Source organism: Anabas testudineus, chromosome 16 (genome assembly GCF_900324465.2).
Source record: "Anabas testudineus chromosome 16, fAnaTes1.2, whole genome shotgun sequence".
Taxonomy (NCBI): domain Eukaryota; kingdom Metazoa; phylum Chordata; class Actinopteri; order Anabantiformes; family Anabantidae; genus Anabas; species Anabas testudineus.
In genome coordinates, this window is record NC_046625.1 from 18,321,851 (window position 1) to 18,341,621 (window position 19,771).

Genomic DNA, 19,771 nt, shown 5'->3' on the forward strand with positions numbered 1-19,771 from the left:
AAAGCTGTCTGCATTGATCTCCAGTGATGTGATCCTCCTTCAGAGTCTGTTCTCATCAGACTGATTTACGGCTTCATTAGGATCCTTGCGCTACCTCCCCTTCTTTTTGTCTCCCTCCTCTCGCCGGGTCACTCCTGGAGATGCACACACACACACACACACAGACAACACACACATTGCAGAGGGAAAGCTGCAACTAAAGGACTTTTCATCCCAACACTTTGTATAGTTTGTTTCTATTCTGTTTGTCATCTTTATGAATAATCTCTTATTATTCATCAAGGCTTAGCACCTCATTGTGCCCTGAGAGTTGAAGTGCTGTGGCGGTTTTGGAGGTGCTTCCCCTACCCCCAGGCAGCCCCACTCGGCTGAAAAGAACCCTCATTGTGTGTGTCGTCTTTTATGGCGCTGTCTGAAAGAGAGGGATGCACTCCAGTCGGCATTCAAATGCACGTGGTAAAGCAGCCAGCAGAGCAGGACAAACACCACAGGTTGTAAACGCTTTGAAAAGGAGTGTGTGTGTGTATGTGAGTGTGTTAAGGCGTGCATGAAGATGTGTAAATGTGAACGAGACCGAGTGTGTGAGTGTGTGCAGGCTCTTGACTGAAAGGTTTTCACTCTCTTTACCTCTACTTTTTCTCTCCCGACACAGTTCACCACTTACTTTGCTCCTTTTTTTTCTGCCCACCTGTCTTCTGTAGTTGCCTGAAATGACTTTTCTTCTTCCTCCACTAGGAAAAGAGCCTCAAAGTTTTGCTTCTTGTGTTTTTAAAATCTCCCCCCCCCCCCCCCCCCCCTCCTACCCACCACCATTATCAGGAGTCAAGTCATGCAGAAATGTAAAAAATAAGAAGGTAATCACACTTTGTGCTGGTGCTTTTGTCGTCAGTCTGTGATGGAAATGGGTCTAAATATGAGATTAGAACCTGCCGGTGACTGATGCTATTAGGCAGATATGCCATAGACTTTACTATCTCCCATGAAGGATTAGCGCAAATTATACTGGGAGACAGGCTTGATTTCTCCTCTGCCTGGCTGGATGTGGGCATTTGAGGCACTCTAAGTTGACAGCGTCTGTCTCTGCTTAGTTCTCCGAGACAGGTTGTGTGACAGCTGATGCCAGGCGAGGGCTTAAAAAGTGTGTATGTGTGGGTGTCTATTTGTGTGTTGGACGACGTTTGGTCTGTATGTGTGTGTGAGTGTCATCGTGTGTGTGTGTGTGTTTGTGAGAGTAGGAGAGTTATAAACTGACAGGCGAGTGTGTTTGAATGTGATTGTACGTCAATGACTTTTTTTTTTTTTTTTTTTTTTTCAGAAAACAGGTTCTCTTTGAGTAGGGTGACAATTGGGAAAGGCTAATTTTAAGCTTGGTAGCATCCTCTTTAATTCTACACACTCTTATCTAGTGTTATTTTAAATAATTAAACTGTCTGTAACACTGTCCAGGTGAAGCTGTTTTTATAGCTACGACTAAGTAAGCAAGCCGGTCAGTCATGTGACCAGGTGATGGATTTCAGTGTTTAAATCCATTTATAGGAATGGATTTAACAAAATTTGGATAAAAACTAAACCCAGATAACAGGGCTTGCAAGTTTCTCTTCGTATGCAAACCCTTATTTCACTTTAGAGAGGTCCGTCATGACAGTAGGCCGATGGCATCCATCATGTCGTGAGTAATCTCGAATTGTTTGAACCGTGATGTTGATATAACTGGAGGAAGGTGGTCAAGCAGTTTGTTCACTTCTCAGGAATGTTTGAGGGAACATGCAAATGCTCCCTGTGTTCGCCCCGCTGTCTCCTCGCAGCCCGCTGATTTAGGAGGGTGACATGTGCTTTAATGTTGGGTAGTAAACCGGAGGAGTGGATTTACAGGTTTATGCATTGTACCACCCCCCACCACCACCACCCAACCCCGTCTGCTGGCTCCTAAGACAACAATACAAGAAGCACCGTTACTGCATTAAAGGTGTACTCAAAGCTACAGCAGGAGCTGTAGCAGAGCAGCTGGCTTCTACTTCAGATCACCTGCTACGTACAAACTGGACAGACGTTTTCCCAGTTTCCCAGTTCACTGGAAATTTGATGCATCTTAACCCCAGAACAAAGGCCTTTCCTGCACCGAATTCCTGACTAGTGAAGCAAATGAACTTTCCTTGTGGCTTTTGTTGTTTGACTTTTCTTGGGTGTGTGACATTTTACTGATGCAAACAAAACTACATAAACTAGATAAATCCATCCATTAAGTGTACTACTAGTATAAGATATATAGTATACTACTATCTTATTATGCAGGATGTAGGATACTATTTTACTGGAGTCACCAGTTAACCTGAATGCCAGCCAGTTTGGATTTGCAGCCCATCTTTTGATTCAGCTTGCCCTTACCTTTCCTCGTTCTCACATTTCTGCTCCGTCTTCCCACTCATCATCCTCCTCTCTGCTCTCTGCTCCTCCTTAGTTGGTGAGGTATGATGCACAGCTGTGCTTTGCCATGTCAGCAGGACTGTAACAGGTCAAAGTGTATAGTGGCTCAGAAAGGGGTACGGTAATGCTGTATGGTTCTCGGTATTGGGTTCTTGCTGGATTCAAGCCAGACAAGGCTGTCCACCTCTGAGATGATGCAGGTAGACTACGGGAGGTGAATATGAGTGTTAGCAATATCTTTATTTTAGGCGGCTGACCAGAAAATACTCCTCAGCGAGGAGTGGGAGGGTTTACTCACCATCTTAAATGTGTAAATCCAGCTCTGCCACAGAGAGCTGCTAAATCTAAAAGAATGTAATTAGTTTGGCTTTCAAGAAACTTTTAGAATCACATGATGGTTGAACTGTTGTATCCAGTGATTTCACAACGTGACAAATATACATTTCGATAAGAGGGATTTCTTTTTTTTGCCTGATAAAATTTATATCCGTGCAGCTATCAGCATCTTAAAAGCCTGTATGTCTCCTCTATACACAATGTTCCAAACAGTCTCATCCTCTCCTTTGCACAGTTTGACTGATCAGTCCGAGGCCTAGTTTGCTGCTGCCAGCATGGGACTTGATGTTCGTTTCTCTATTTATTTCCACAGCCCATGCGTTTTCCCCATATAAAGACAGTCTATGTCCAACCGTGTCACTGCGTGATGGATTGCATAGTCCTCTTCTCTCAGGAAGAGAAAGGGGGGATGGTGGAAAGAAGGAAGGAAAGAAGGAGGGATAAAACAAGTGTGTGTGTGTGTGTGTGAGAGAGAGAGAGAGAGAGACAGAGAGGAAGCAGGGTGGTGTGGTGCAGCAGTGAAGGACATGGCAGCTTAGTGTTGGCCAAAAAGACTGTGCTGAACACCTGCTCCTGTCTCCAACGCCCCTTCAACCTCCTCATTACCTGTCAATCTATCACAAGGCAGCCAGATCAAATGTCTGCCGCAGCCAGGACTCGCACAGGGAGGGAGTTAGGGAGAAGGGAGGGGGAGCAAGGGAAGAAAGAAGAGAGAGAGAGAGAGAGAGAGCGAGGGACAGATTGCATGTCTGAGAGAGCAGAAAATGAAGGGGAAGTGAGTGGAGCAGCTGCGTGTGCATATCGAAGATCTGTTGATAATTTGGAGTAAACTTTGTTCAGAGTGCAATTATTTGAAACTTCTGGAGGTAGTTTGTCATGTTGCTAATTTTGGAATATGGGGAACATAGACCACATGGCAGTCGGGAATAGCTTTATGTAAATATGTTTTATAGAAGGTCAAAAGGTTATGGAAAAGTCATTAGATTATTTTAGTGAGACTTAAATGATCTCGCATCCGGGGAGCCTTCAGGCGCAGATACCACCTAAAATTCAAGATTTAATTCACACAGTCACAGCTTTTAGACCCACAATACAACACCGTTTGGCCTTTGAGGTAAAAGAGGTGAATCTGTGACAGACAAGTGCCTCTGTAAGGGGGCGGGGCCTGTGGTTTTCGATTACAGCGACAGCGCTGCCAATGCATGAGTATTCATGGATATGTACAGATTTATTTAGTGCGCTGGAGTGTATGAATTGTGCGTATACAAGTGTGTGTATTCATACATGAAAGTGCGTGTTTGTGCCCTGCACACTGTGTTTGTGTGTGCTTTAAAAGGCAGATGAATTTAAGCTCATCAAGGTGCATTAGAGCACACACGACCAGTTCCAGCACTCTATTTCTGATCCCTTTCAGTCCCTGCTCTCTCTCTCTCTCTCCCTCTCTCTCCTTCTTTCTTAGTCCTTCTCAACCTATCTCACCCCTCTCTCTCTCCTTTAGTGTGCGAGCTGTGGTGATTTACGGTAATTATCCATCGTTGGGTCATCTATCAGGCTGGCCGTTGCTAGGAGATGGAAGCAGCTGCTGCTGGCTGTTGTCTTGTCAGGGACAGTGCATTTGTGTGTGTGTGTGTGTGTGTGTGTGTGCGTACGTACTTGTGTATATTTGTGTATGTTTCCTGGGATTTGGGCATGGGTGCGTGCATGGGTTTGTGTGTGTGTATTTACTGGCAATGTGTGCGTGTGTGTTCAGGTAAAGTGGTCCATCCTGATGTGGGGATTTAAAAGCGCAGGTGGTGTAGAAGAAAGAAGGAAGCAAAGAGTCAATGGATGGAGGAAAGGATTAAGGGAGGGAGGGAGAGGGCGGGGTCAGAGGTTGAAAGAGGCCAGGTGGAATTTGAGTGTGTGTGTGTTTGGCGGGGGTGTGGACAGCTTAAAAGGCACAGGTGTGTGTGTGATAGACAGGGGAGATGTATGATAAATTTATCCAGGCAGATGGAAGTTGGTTGGAAGAAGTCGGGCCTTGGGGAGTAATTTTAGTGGCTGTGAAAATTGCAAGATTGAATGTGCGCGTGTGTGTGTGTGTGTACGTGTGGAAGTGGAGCGTGGGTGTTTTTCTATTGGCAGGTGATTGTCCCACAGATGGGTGCTGGTTCAAATCCCTTTTAAGGGGCCTATTTTTCTTCATTTTGCTGTTGTAATCCAGCATTAACCCATTGTGTTGCACGCCGTTTCTGGTTTCATGATGTACACACACTCATTCGTGTTCCAGCAGACATGAAACCTGTACCACCCTTTCAAGCACACTCACAAAATGAAAGGTCAAGTACAAATACCACAGTCTTAACACTGCACGCTGTGTTGATTTAACTGCAAATCACACCTACAGTAAATAGCTGATTGACCATTTTTAGTGCCAAATTCACAGTCAATTAGAAATGCAAAAAGACACAGCTAGACATTTTACACTGTGAACAACCTTAAATAGTGACGATAACTCTTGTCCTCTTTTTTTCAATCCTGTAGCTTCATGTTTCAAGCTCTGTTTGTTTAACCTGTTGGCATATCTGTATTATGTGAGCCACAAACGCAGTACATATGAGCCGCGATGACTGTAAATAAAAGCTCCACTCTTGACTCTCCATTCCGGCTTAATTAGCGCAGTTAGCATTTGTCATTACTTTTAGGGGTGAAGATTAGGAACACCTCTCAATTAATCTGCAATCAGCCTGTTTGTTAATTAGCTAACCTGTTCTAAGTGGCCTTCAGGGCTCTTGTGTAATTAGCTAAGCTGCTGGGAAGCAGGTCTGTGTGTTGACATTGACCTAAAGCATACACACGCACACAATATACAGACACAAACACACACACACACACACAAATGCATATACTATATACTGTATAAGGCACACAGTGCAGTCATGAACAAGGGAGACAAGAACTCCTGGCTTCCAATAAATTACATACAAACACAAACACGTCTTCTGAGCCGCGTCTGTGTTCAGGAGAAACAAATGCCGAAACGTACGTGCAAATACACACACATAAGACACCCTAACGTGCTTTATTAATAGTCACAAGTATGCAATGTTCACCCAAATATACATGTTTGCACATCGTCATGCTCATGGCAATACACTGATTATTCCTTCCTTCATTCTGCAGCAAGCCTGCATCCCTCAATAGCGTTCTTAGAAAAGGCAGGAGGGGAAAGAAAATACATACTGTACTCCCCCTGCACGTACACTCTTTTGAACATTTCATCCTTTTCAAGTGCAACAACATCCCCACCAAAATGAACAGCTTCTCCATTGCTGTGTCGAAGCACTTTTTTTCTTGCTCACTTCAAAGCCATTTGTTTACTGTGCTGCCTCCTGACATTGTCTGTGGTAATTAAAGGAGCGCACTGAAATTTATGGTTTAATTATACAGGCCTTGTTATGCAGAGAAGACCAGGATGGGCTGATATGCTCAATAAAAATAAATAAATTCCATACAGGTTTATTGAACCCACTTTTGCGTGGAGGGTGTAGTCGTTTGAGCCACTCAGGTGTGTGTATGTGTTTATGTGTTGGTGTGTATGCATATGTGCGTATTTATTTATGTATTGCCTCACAGGACGGCAGAAGCAGCAGCTCAGTGCGCAGTGTGAGTGGGTGAGAATGAAATTTAAAAAACAAAGCCAGATGAATTGCAATCGATTGGCGCTGGTTCACTGTATTGATCTCCCAGCATGTTAAAGCCTGCTGTACTCCATGAAGAACACTCAGTCAGTAAGTGTGGGCTCACCCCCACCCCCCCTTTCTCGACTCCTCTCCCCTCTGCTCCTTCACCAACTAACACATGGTTGGATATACTGTAAATGTCTCATTGTGTTGTTACTGCATGCATGTGTAAAAAGCAGAGGCGACAGTGTTCGCAGCCCTAGCAAGTGTGTGTGTGTGTGTGTGTGTGTGTGTGTGTGTGTGTGTGTGTTTTGGTTTTGTGCATGCACAGTAATGGAGAGTGATCTTGGCTGTGGCCCACAAGCTGCTTCTCTGAACTGATCTTTGAGTTGGGTATAAATAGCGCTCGCTCTATAAATAAAACAGCAGCACCTTTCGCACTCAGTCTCTCTCACATACACACACACACACACACACACACGCACACACACACACACACACATTCAAATCTGCCTACGTGTGTCTTTGATCTTATACCTGCCCATACACAATCATATGTACAATTACACCCCCGTACTGTAAGCCTTCCCTCTTTCTGTAGAGATGAGGTTGAAGGATGTCTGTTGGACATATTTACATGAGAGCACAAGCTGTACCAGTTTAGCAACAGCTACCCATCTGACCTATGACCCACCTTGGCTTTTATTTGAAGCGACTTGTTGGCCAAATAACTGATTGATATGACAAAGTGTCACAAGAAAGACATTTTCAGAGGAATAGACTTCCTATGAAGTGCTGCAGGCAGGCGAAACATACTAACAAACCGCTCTCTAGAAGAACAGCACTGCTACTTTACATAATGTTATAGACCTGCTGCAACTCAGTATGACTTGATGTGTTTGCAAGGGTCCATCAGCTCAAACGACCAAGGGGAAATCTGTTAACTCATAGAATAGCTGCCAATAATACAGAATTTCAACAGTACTCCTGTTTGCACAGCACTTATTCACTCACATTCACACCACTTTCTACGTCAATCCATTATGTGTTTGAAGAACAACATGTCCCATCCGCCGCTGTCTGCTGAGCTCAACTCAAGCTAGAAGTGTTTTGAAACGGGGTGGAGAGTGGGGTGAGAGATAAATTGGTACAGCGAGCTGGAATGCTGCAGCAGTTATTTAAGGCCCTGTAGGTGCTGCTTAGGCCATATGCTCCCATTATTCCGCTTGGGAGGGGCCCATGTGGGCGTGCGAGCAAAGCTGAAGAGAGGAGGAGGCGGAGGGTGGGAGAAAAAGAGACAGAGAGGTTGATGGAGGGGACTGAAAGGAGAAAGGTAGCTGAGGAATTATTTTAAGGAGAGCTCCCCTATCAAGCTGGAGGAATTTTAAGAACGGGATACCAGGAGAAGCCTGAGATGAGATGAGAACGAATTAGCTTCTAAAGCAAATGATCGCCTTCACCTTCAATATCCGCCTCTTTCTCCGCCGTCTTTGCATAATTCATCTCGTCAAATGTTGAGGTGTGACAGAGTATAATTCATGAACTCCTGAACTTTTCAGGTTGATAGCTTCTCCTAGGTTACGGCTTCTCAATCATATTCTTATGATGGAACGGCGCTCAATGACAGTCCATGCGACAAACCTCCTCGTGGACATTTGTTGTTTATCGTTTGTAGATTTTTTTTTTTGCAAATGTCTTAAATACATGATGTAGTACATGCAGCAGTGAGAATGAAATATAATAAAAATCATATCAACTAAATGACAAATATAAACTTTGCATCCTTCTAACCCTGGATGCCCAAACTTTATTTTGGCATCTGTAATGGGTTTTGAAAAAAATCTTTTCTCCTGTAGATAGCTTAATATTTCTCCGTTAGGAAAACAAGGTCCACATACAGCTTTGTTGTTGGCTTTATATGTCTTTCTCTTTCTTGTTTCTCCCCCTCTCTCTTCTCTTCTCCCTATCTGCACCGTCTCTTGTCAAACTGAGGCCTGTGTTCCTGATCATGGCATTGCTTTCATGTTAGCCGCTTCACGGGAAGCACATCCCAGCATTCCCTCTGACACGCCGGCAGCAGCATTACCATAATTGGCTTTTCTACATGACGGGACAGAGGAAATAATAATGTCATTTTATTTACAGCCCTCTTGTCCCGGTCCGAGAGCTATCACCCCCTCCCTCCCTCCATCCCCCTTCCCCGCCACCGCACTCTTCCTCCTCTCTACACATGCACAGACATCATCCCCTCCTACCCCACCCTCCTGTTCCATCTCATCTGCCTTTCTCTCCCTCTTCCTGTGCAGGGCGCGAGTCTCGTTCTGCCACGGCGTGTAGGTCAAGCGATGGCTTTTTGATCAGCTCCTGTCCAAAGCCATCAGGGCTGAGAGGCACGTAATGGAGAGCGGGGTGACAAACAGAATCTGGGGAAGGAATAAGACTGCCAGTTTCCTATTACGGGCCAGCCTAAACGGCCTCTGCGCCCACCACCTACCCAACCCCACCCCCCCACCCCCCTCCAAACCATTCTCTGCCGCAAACCCTCTCCTGCACTGCCTAAATCACATGAGTGAAGGGGCCCGTGATTGGACATTAGTGCCGCAAATGACTGCTGTGATTGCCCCCTCTTCCCAAACTCACATCAAATAAATAAAGAAATGTGTGTAAATAAATAGAAGGAGGGGTGTTGGAGAAATGGGGCTGGTGGTGGAGATGGTGGTGGTGGTGAGGGGAAGCTGACTAGTTTCATCTCCTTCTTCCCCCTCTCTCTCTCTCTCTCCCTCTCTCTCATTTCATCGCCTTTCTGCCTTTCTTATCTGGTTTGTTTGGCTTTGACAGCGGCCAAATGGTGAAGCTCCACAAGCCTGACAGAGAGTTTTATTGATTTAACAACCAGCAGACTCTCAGCAAGGAGAAGGGAGAAGGCAAAAAAAAAAAAAGAAAATGGGTAGGACGCATAAAGATAGCAGATAGAAGTTTTGAAAAAGAGTGATATGTTTCTGCTTTACTCCTTGCCAAAATGCTGACGTGTCCACTGGTTGTATTTCATTTGGTATCATTTAGAAGAATCACATCATAGTCAAAGTCAAGCTGTGTGTGAGGCAGGATGTTTTACAGATGATCTGTACTTAGGTCAATCATGTTGTCCCATTGTGAGGCCCAGTGTTATGTTGAGGCAGGATACAGGGCGTTCACCCAATCTTTTCATCAGAAAAACATCTTATCAAACTGTCTGTGTTTTGCACACACTTGGCTCTGCCCTGCTTTCTGAGAAGTAGTGCTACACGCACAAACCTGATCACAGATTGCAAATGCAAAAATCTGTAATGGGGCATAGCAATCTTTGATCTTTCTGTATCAGGTACTAATCAGAATCAAGGGTGCTTCATGGGTACTTTATTTTGTGTAGTACTCCAGGAAATCTCTCATTTAAATAAGAGTAATAATAAATGAGACAGATGAGAACAAAACACACACTTGAGCTCTTTTAAAGCTCTTATATTAAATCAAATAAGGGTTTGTAGCCTGAAAGTGTATTTCGTGGTCCGAGTCATGAAAATCTTTGATAACACCTGCTTTACAGCGCTATAGGTGTATATGTCAATCCATTTGTGCATTATGAATTTTTAAAAGGGGTTCTTTATAACATCTAGTGGGGCTGCTGCAAACGCTTTTTAGTACTTGACCTGCTTTATACTCCTTTTTATTAAAGGTATATGCAGGTATTGGGAAATCAGAGATACACTGGGATGCTAATTCTCACTTCCTTGGTGTGTGTTGTTGGTGATTTGGCGTGGCTGGTGGTGGGCTTGATCACTGCTGCTTCTGACAGTGAGTCTGCAGTACTATCCTGGCCACGCTGCCGCCTGTCTCCTTGATGGCAGCACGTCCCCGAGCAAAAGTGACAGGCGCTTTGGCGCCCGTGCAGATGGCCCTGCTCACAGCCATCACCCACTCTGCAAACCAAACCGCCAGGGACGGCACGCCATCCCCACCCCTTCCCAAGCCCTCCCCTTGCTGCTGGTGCTGCTCCGCATATGTGTGTCCGGGATCTGGTCACCAGTCAGAATCACACATCTTCAAGTTGCAATGACAGAGTTGATATGTAGCTCTTAATATTTCTCCTTCCTCGTGCTTCAAATTTTAGCATCCTGTCAGAAGTGAAGCGTTTCAAAACAGATAGGGAGATCATTTATTTCAGACTAATGTTTCATCAGTGATATTGTACATTTATGGTTTGCGAAACCGTCCACTTGCTGCCTGTGATTTTTACAGATGTCTGTCTCTGCCAGTCTTTTGTCTGTGTGCTTTTGATATCTCCCTCTTTGTTGTTTCCATGACAACATGGCAGGACAGGCATTGATTGACAGGGATCGTCAAAGGGTTCCCTGGCGACCTGCTCATCGTTCAAAGCCCCTCCCTGCTGCAGTCTGTGTTTTGTCACTCACCCAGGGATATTTCTGATCTGCTGCTTCTCATTCCTGCTGTCTGTGTGTATGTGTGTGACTGTGTATGTATTAAGCACTGCCAACTATTGGGGTTTAGCTATTTTTTTGGCTGCTGCCGATGCGAGTGACTCACATAGGTAATTCCTACTGTATGTTTGCACTGTTCATGTGGGCTCGTGAAGAATGGATAGCCATTCTGCAGAATGCTTTGTATATTAAAAGACTGATATGTATTGATAGCCTCCTATTGTGGAAGTGGGTTTGCAAAGGAGAAGGCACTGTAACAGAAGACACTCTGCAGATGTGTTGTAGAGAGTATAGCACATAATGCTAATCTGCTGTGTTAGGGATTTTCAGGAGTTTTAGAAACTGTCTCGGTCTCAGTCTGTCAGTGGGATTGAAGCGCAGCCAGGTTCTCCTGTAGTGCTCTCATTTCACTGAAATCCTGTCAGGCGTTAGGGGAGTATGTTGCTCATTTAGAGGAGGGTGTATCAGTAGCACACAGAGAACTCAGACTTATAGGCAATCCTATGGTCTGTGGGTTCAGCTTTGCACTGTAAGAGCAAACACATATGTGCACCAGAGTGTGTAAAGCACACACAGGCATGTGAAGGTGAGCGTGCTGGCAAACATGCATTCGCAAACGGGCACTTACCGAGGCACTCGCACACATGCACATCATCATACAGTCACAGTTGATGGTGCAGCTGCTCACCTCCCCCACCTCCTCCACCCATCTCCTCTCAGGCAGCAGTAAATGGTGCCAGTGTATATATATCAGGTATTATGTCCACTTAGATTATGATATGACAGGTTAGCATGCCGTTTGAAGCTGACAGCACATCTGTTTCATCAGGAGAGACTGATACTGGCATCTAGGACACACATCTCACCATGCAGGAAGGAGATAAAGGAAGAAGCTAGGGGGCCGTCTTTCCTGTCTCCCTCCCTCACTCCCTCACTCCCCTTCTCTCACTATCTCTCTTCTTTCGCCGGTTTTCTCTTACACCCTGTCTCTCCACCCACCAAACCCACCACCTCCTGCTCACTTTTTCTTTCTCCCTCTCACTTGTTTTCCCCTTAACCACCTCCTATCTTTCCTACTTACTGATGCTTGCTGCGCCTTTCCTAGCATGCACACGAACATACGACATGGTGATCTAGCCTTCCATCTCATATATGCCTTTGTGCATTTGCATATACAAACAATTTGCACAATTGTTTGGCCAGTTCCTGCTTATTATTGGAAGTGACATGTGATTTATCAGAGTGGTTTAGGAAAAGCTGTGATATCTCCACATTAGTGTTTTGTTTATTGCCATCAGCTATCAGTTGCACAAACTGAACATGTGGGGTGCTGAACTTCATGGATAGACAGAAAAATGGGGAGTTGAACATGCAAGCATGCAGCTGGCTAACAAGGCCAAACAGTCAGTCATTTCCTGGGGAACATGAGGCATGTGCAGAGGAATAGGGAGTTGGGAAGGAAAAGGACAACTGTCAGAAGCTCAGTGATTTATTTTTCCCTTGGAGGCTTTTTTCACCACTGGCTTTCAGAACCAGATGTGTGTAAAAAACACACAAACTCATGCATGCATGCATACAGATACATGCACACACTCATACTGGATGAGAATAAAAGCCTACATTTCCCATCATTGAGTATTCACTCCATGTTATTTTGACAGGGGTCCTGTTAGTGTGCTGTAAATCTTTAATTTCACTGAGCTGACCTCTTTTTTTCCTCTTTTCTTTTCTCCACTTTTTTTTGTCTTCTCTGTCTTCCTCTCTCTCTCTCTATGCTCCAGCGTACATGCCAGAGGATGAGCTTAAGGCAGACACTCACGATGAGGAAGAGCACCTGCAGGATGACGGCCTATCATTAGATGGCCAGGACAATGAGTTCCTGTGCAACGAAGAAGAGGAAGATGTGGATGGAGGCCAGCCACCTAGTTACAGAGACTCTCCACTCAGCAATGGCACCAACCCTGATGCTGGGTACGGGTCTCCACTCAGTGATGCCAGTGACAGACTCACGGATTTCAAGAGCACCTCTTCAAGGGATGGTCAGGAGAGGGATGGCACTGCTTTAACGTTTCACCCCAACAACGGCCTCTCTTTCCAGGATAGCCTGGCACAGATGAAAGCCGTCTATGCAAATCTCATCTCAGATGCCTCTTGGTCCAGCATCACAATGGACATCATGAAAGCTAAGCCTTCTGCAGCAGGCAGTGTCAACACTGCCCTCAGCACTGCAGAGCCTGCCTCTACTGCCTCGGTCTCCACAACTACAACCACAGTGAAGAGCAGTGGGGTCAGCATGGCAAACAGCCACCATAATGGCAGGAGCTCCAGCACCACTGTCAACCACACAGGCAATGCAAGTGGTAATACTAATGGCACAGCAGCTAGCTCTGTTAGCAGCCACAGTGCAACCAGCAGCAGTGGGAGCAGCAGTGGTGGAGCCAGTAATGGTAGTGGTGTAGCCTATGATTGGCACCAGGCAGCACTTGCCAAAACTCTTCAGCAGACACCCTACCACCTTTTACCAGAGCCCAGCCTCTTCAGCACAGTGCAGCTTTACAGGCAAAACAACAAGCTGTATGGCTCAGTTTTTACTGGTGCAAGCAAGTTTCGATGCAAAGACTGCAGTGCTGCCTATGACACACTGGTGGGTTTGACAGTCCACATGAATGAGACGGGCCACTATCGAGATGACAACAAGGACAAAGATGAGGATCAGGGAAAGCGCTGGTCCAAACCACGCAAGCGCTCCCTAATGGAGATGGAGGGAAAAGAGGATGCACAGAAGGTGCTGAAGTGCATGTACTGTGGCCACTCATTTGAGTCTTTGCAAGATCTCAGTGTTCATATGATCAAGACCAAGCATTACCAGAAAGTGCCTCTCAAAGAACCAGTGCCAGCCTTGGCCACTAAACTGGTGCCCACTTCAGCTAAAAAACGAGTTATCCAAGATGCTATAGTGTCTCCGTGTTCCCCAGACTCTGTCCATGCTGTTAGTGGTGGTGGCAGTGTATCTCTAGGGGATGTTGGCAAAGATGCAAAATCCACAGCTAACCCCTATGTTACACCAAACAACCGCTATGGGTACCAGAATGGTGCCAGCTACACATGGCAGTTTGAGGCTCGTAAAGCCCAAATCCTCAAATGCATGGAGTGCGGGAGCTCTCATGACACACTGCAACAGCTGACGGCCCATATGATGGTTACAGGCCACTTTTTGAAGGTCACAAATTCCGCATCCAAGAAGGGCAAACAGCTGGTCTTTGATCCAGTTGTCGAAGAGAAGTTTCAGTCTATCCCCTTGCCACCAACCACCACCAGGCTTCCTGTTCCCAGTAGTGTTAAGTCCCAGCCAGTCTCTCCTGCTCTCTCCTCTGGCTCAGAGGAAAAGAGGGAAGGAGGTGAGGATGAAAAAGTTAATGGTGGTGAGCCGGTGGAAAAGAAAATCAAGGAGGAAAAAGATGACTCGGGTGAGAAATCTGAGACTGATGCCACATCATACAAATACCTTAGAGAAGAAGATCTGGAGGAGACACCCAAGGAGGGTTTAGATATTCTTAAGTCCCTTGAGAACACAGTATCCAGTGCCATCAGCAAGGCTCAAACAGGCACACCCACATGGGGGGGTTACCCTAGTATTCATGCTGCCTACCAGCTGCAGGGTGCCTTGAAAAGCTCCACCGCAGTTCTGCCCCCAACTGTCCAGAGTGTCCAGATGCAGCCAATGTTTAACAGTGGGCTAAGAGGCCTGGTGAGTGACCCCAACTCAGTAATCCACTCACCTCGGAGCCCTTCCTCCCCCACCCCTCTGAGGAGCAATGTCACTGCCATGGAAGAGCTTGTGGAAAAAGTGACAGGGAAAGCTTCCATTGTAAAGAAAGAAAAGGAAGAGAAGATGGTGAGCCTGGAACGATGCCGGCCTCCATCATTAGTGAAATCCCCTTCTCCTGCTTTGAGAGAGCAAAGAGAGCAATTGGCATCTCCAAATGACCTTTCTGTTGGTAAACCTGCTGGTATGAGAAGTAGCAGCCCAGGCAGTGTAGATTCAGAGCTCATCTGTAAGAAGGAGCCTAAAGAGAGCCTAGTCGATGGTCACAGCAATCATGCAAAGAATGGCTCAGAGGCATGCCAGTCCCCAGTGTCTAACGGCAACAGTCTTGGCATCATCACAGATCACTCACCAGAAAGTCCTTTCATCAACCCTCTCAGCGCACTCCAGTCAATCATGAACACACACCTGGGTAAAGCCTCCAAACCAGTAAGCCCAGCTGCAGATCCACTGTCTATGCTTTACAAAATCAGCAACAGCATGATGGATAAGCCGGCTTTCAACCCAAGTCCTCAGGGCAAGTCAGCTGAGTCCATCAATCACTATCAATTATATGAAAACAATGACCAACCTATAGACTTGAGTAAAAATAAGTCCACCACTAACAGCAACAATAACAATAACAACAGTGTGCTCTTGACCAATAATGGTGTAAATGGTAACAAACCCCTAATTTCCCTGCCTGATACAGTCTCCTCTCCTCTGAGAGAGAATGCTCTGATGGACATTTCTGACATGGTAAAGAACCTCACTGGAAGACTGACGCCTAAATCTTCAACTCCTTCCTCCATCTCAGAGAAGTCGGATGCTGACGGCAGCGCGTTTGAGGATGCGCTAGAGGACCTCTCTCCAGTGCAAAAGAGGAAAGGGAGGCAGTCCAACTGGAATCCCCAGCATCTCCTCATCCTCCAAGCACAGTTTGCCTCTAGCCTGAGGGAGACCCCAGAGGGTCGCTACGCCATGACTGACCTGGGCCCTCAGGAAAGGGTCCACATCTGTAAGTTCACAGGTCTCTCCATGACCACTATATCCCATTGGCTGGCTAATGTCAAGTACCAGCTGAGACGAACGGGAGGAACCAAGTTTCTCAAGAACATGGACTCATGCCAGCCTGTGTTCCTGTGTGGTGACTGTGCCTCTCAGTTCAGGACTCCCTCCTCCTACATCAGCCACCTGGAGTCTCACCTTGGTTTCAGCTTAAAGGACCTGTCCAAACTGTCAGCTGAGCACCTACGGGAGCAGCAGGCTGCCTCAAAGGTGATCACAGACAAAATGACATTCGGCAGCCCCCTGTCTGCCTTGACCACACCTGAGGACGACACAGGCTCAGTGTACCAGTGCAGACTTTGCAATCGGACATTCGTCAGCAAACACGCAGTCAAACTGCACCTCAGCAAGACCCATGGCAAGTCTCCAGAGGACCACCTGGTGTTTGTCACTGCTTTGGAGAAACTGGAGAAGCTAGACAAGATGGAGAAGGTTTAAGTGGGGTCTCGAGCTGAGGGTAGAGACTGCCAGCTGTGGAACTGACTAGAATATCATTGCACTAAAATGACATTATTCAGAGTTACTGCACTGGGCCGAACTGAGCCGCCAGAAAAAAAAAAAAAAATCAGTCTTATTATTTTTTGTTGTGATAACTGCCTGACTGGACCATGTCTTTTCATGTTGATTTGTTTTTGTTTTGCCAAGCTTTTTTACACTTATTTTGTAATATATTTATATGCTATTTGTCTGATCTGTGCATGTATTTTAGTGAATCAAGGTTAAACACAAGATTTTAATCTTTTCATTGCAAAAATACAACTACTGCTTCAATGGTAAAGGTGATGGGTGGAAGGAATTAGTGGAAGAGAAAACTGTATAATACTTATATGATATGAAGAAGGTGAAATTAAATGTATACACTAAAAGAATGAAAGAATACTCTGAAAGACTGAAGTAGCACCTTAGACAGTGGAATTTGTAAAGAGAACATGTTTTGAAAAATATCTTGCATTTGTCAAAATTAGATTGATTTAAAAAAAAAAAAAAACTTAAGGAATATCATTCCCCCCCTCCTTTTTAAGTTCCTGTCACTGCATTGTTTTTGATGATGAATGGCCTGCTCATAAATCTGTCAGTGTATTAGAAAAAAGATCACATGAAGATTTGGAAAAACTGAAATGCTGCTTCTGGTTACGAGTCAATCAGTGAAAAATGAATGGCCGTCAGTATGCAAGTTTGCGCAAAAATAATAATAATAAAAAAAATTCCTTGTTGTGAAGTATCACCTTATAGCAATTTTCCAGTTGTATCGTTTGTTACAACTTTCTCTTTCTGAATTGTGTCACTTTATTCAACTGTAAAGAGAACAGTCCGTTAAATGTAAATGATTAGCAGTGAAATGTCAGTACTCCATAAGACATATCTTACCATTTGAAACGGCTCAACATTCTTTGTATCTTAAGGTGTGTGCATTCTCTAACTTTTATATTGTCATTTTATATACAAAAATGATAAAAAAATAAAAACAGATGGTGTATATAGATATATGCTGTAGAGCTACAAAATGTCCTTTTTTAAAGAAAATACAAATTTAGCTTCTTTGGCTTGGTTTACAGAAATGATTTTAATTATACTTGCATCCAATTTGATGCATGATATGGTGTGAAAAATAAATAAGCGATGCACAATGACTATACATTTCAATGTTTTATTGACAATATTGTAAAAAAAAAAAACTTTTTAGCACCAATTAGTTTGTTTCATTTCTTTCTCAATTGTAAAATAAACCCCAAAGCAGTTGTTAACAGTCATACATTTGTGGTTGTGTGTTCATTTGTCATGGTGGTACACCAAACTCAATATAAAACTTGCTTTGCAGCCAGTTAAAGCAATCATACACATATCAAATGCTAATCCAGTGTAACAGGCTTTTTTCCTTGCAGGGGTGAGATAAAAAATTTCCTGCTCTCACTATTAATATATATTTTGTGTTCCGTAACAGGCCTGCTTTTATGTGTTCAAAATATTCCGAAAAAGAAAAGTCACTGGTGTCAGACGTGTAACTGATGACTGAGCTGCATCATGCCACCAATGATTATTATAATGATGAAGATGACGGGGATGATAAGCTTGTAAGGGTGCCTATTGTACTGTAAGAAACCCATGCTAGGCTTGTGACTGGCCTTCGGAGGGCCCGCTCTGAAAGAATCAGTGTTATATTAATGACGGCAGTGTACTTTTGCCTGTCTTCTTGGAACAAAATCAGATGGGTGTCTGTTCTGCTTGATATAGCCTGACCATACTGAACCAACCAATAATTAACACAACTATTCAGATGATGTATGATGAGAAAGCTGTCTTTTTTGTTCCCAATTAACTGCAAAAGTGGAAGAAACTATATACGCTGTGCACTTAAAAATGACTTGGATGAAATGATGGACGCTGCAACGTAAGTTTGTTGTTTTGGTGACTACTCATCAGTCTAAAAGAAATGCACAGTGTGCGCCACTTTTGTTTTACACGCCTTTCTGTATTTTAGCTGGTTTGTTCAGTTATCACTTCAGCATGTCTAGTGTGTACTGGCTAAACGTTTTTTTGGATTTCCACAGCATGTGATTGTCTAGGTCAGTCAAAAATGATGATGAACACCATTGCCATTTTTCGTCCCACTTCATTGACTTTGTTTCCATCTCCTCTAAATGAATGTTTTCATAGTTGCTTGCAGAGCATGACAGACAATTTCTGCACCTAATCAAACAGCTTTTTAGTCATCAGCTGCCTTTGATGCCTTTTGGCTGCAGCTTTTTCTCATAACTTTAGTTTTTTCCTTGATTCTACACTGTGTGCTGCTTTATTTGATTACGTTTAAATACTGGCTTAATTTAATGTATTGCTACTGTTTAGCTGAAGTGAGAGCTGAAAAGTGAATCATTATGAAAAATGACCTCTAGATGACCCCCAGTTGTGGGGTTTTCTTCCTCAGGCAGCCCCGCTGGTATAACATCAGGAATTTGATCTTTCATCTCGCCCTCATGTCTCAAGTTTCTGCTAGAGTACTTACAGTACCAGCCATTGTATGGATGAAGCCATGCTGCAGTGTTATGACTTCCATTCCTCACACTCACAACATGTCTCGTGTCAGCTGAGTCAGTCACACACACTCACTCTCCCAGCTATATTAGCATGAGTGTCTTTGTGCAATTACACACCTCCTCGATCTGGCTGCACCTCGCTGTGTTGATACATGGATTCAGTGACAAAGGAAACACAGGCAGAGGGCAGATTAGCTCGGCTGAAGATGCAGCTTCCTCGGAAAGGGGCTGCTAGAGTTGGGTTATAAAACAAACAAGGCAGATAAACAAGCGACATTTGGAGGAGATAGTGTTCCCTGCACACCAGAAATAAAAAACACCTTGTAGGTTTAATACCCCACAGCTAAACCTGTAATTTTGCTGTGCCGTCAGATAGCTGCTGAGCCGATAGAGACTCCTTCCTGCTTTGTTGGAGATCAGTGCACTGTTTCCTGTGCGTATTCTATGTAAATTACATGCGATAATCGCCACGCACGGCACAATGCTGGTTCCCGTGGTGCAAACGGAAACCGAGGATAGATAAACGCAGGCTGGGCAGATTTGCATAGCCTTTGTGTTTTGGGCGCTGCTGAACGTGAGCCCTGAGGATTGGTAGGGATTTCCTCAAGGTTTTGTATAAGTAAACGCCTGCTTCCTCTAAGGGCTGGGACCATTATGTACAGCAGACAGGGGTGGGTGTAGACAGAGGGCACAAACGGAATAACAAAATTACCTGGGCTGGTGGGAACATGAGGGGAGAGTATTAACCTCCGTAACTTGTGCTTGCCTCTGCCTAGATAGAACAGGGGGTTTGCATGGGAATGTGTACACTAGGCTACTTTCCGCTCTGATGCTGCACACTGTGTCAAATATACTGTTTAGTGTTTGTGTGTCATCTCTTACAGACATGATAGAGAGGTGTCACCCTGTGGTTAAAGCCTCGTACAAGGGGAAGATAAACGAGGACGGCCAGTACGTCTGATGTTTGAT

General features: G+C 44.7%; 1 protein-coding gene across 2 annotated transcripts in view; it reads left to right on the forward strand.

The window, feature by feature from the left end:
* LOC113169426 (teashirt homolog 1) overlaps positions 1-17,521 on the forward strand; it is a 35,325-nt gene extending 17,804 nt beyond the window's left edge. For both annotated transcript variants that reach the window (XM_026370820.1, XM_026370819.1), the window contains exon 3: positions 12,679-17,521. In XM_026370820.1, the coding sequence (XP_026226605.1) occupies positions 12,679-16,208 (3,530 nt within the window). In that variant the 3' untranslated portion in view covers positions 16,209-17,521. The remainder of the gene's footprint in view (positions 1-12,678) is intronic.
* Positions 17,522-19,771: the final 2,250 nt, after the last annotated feature.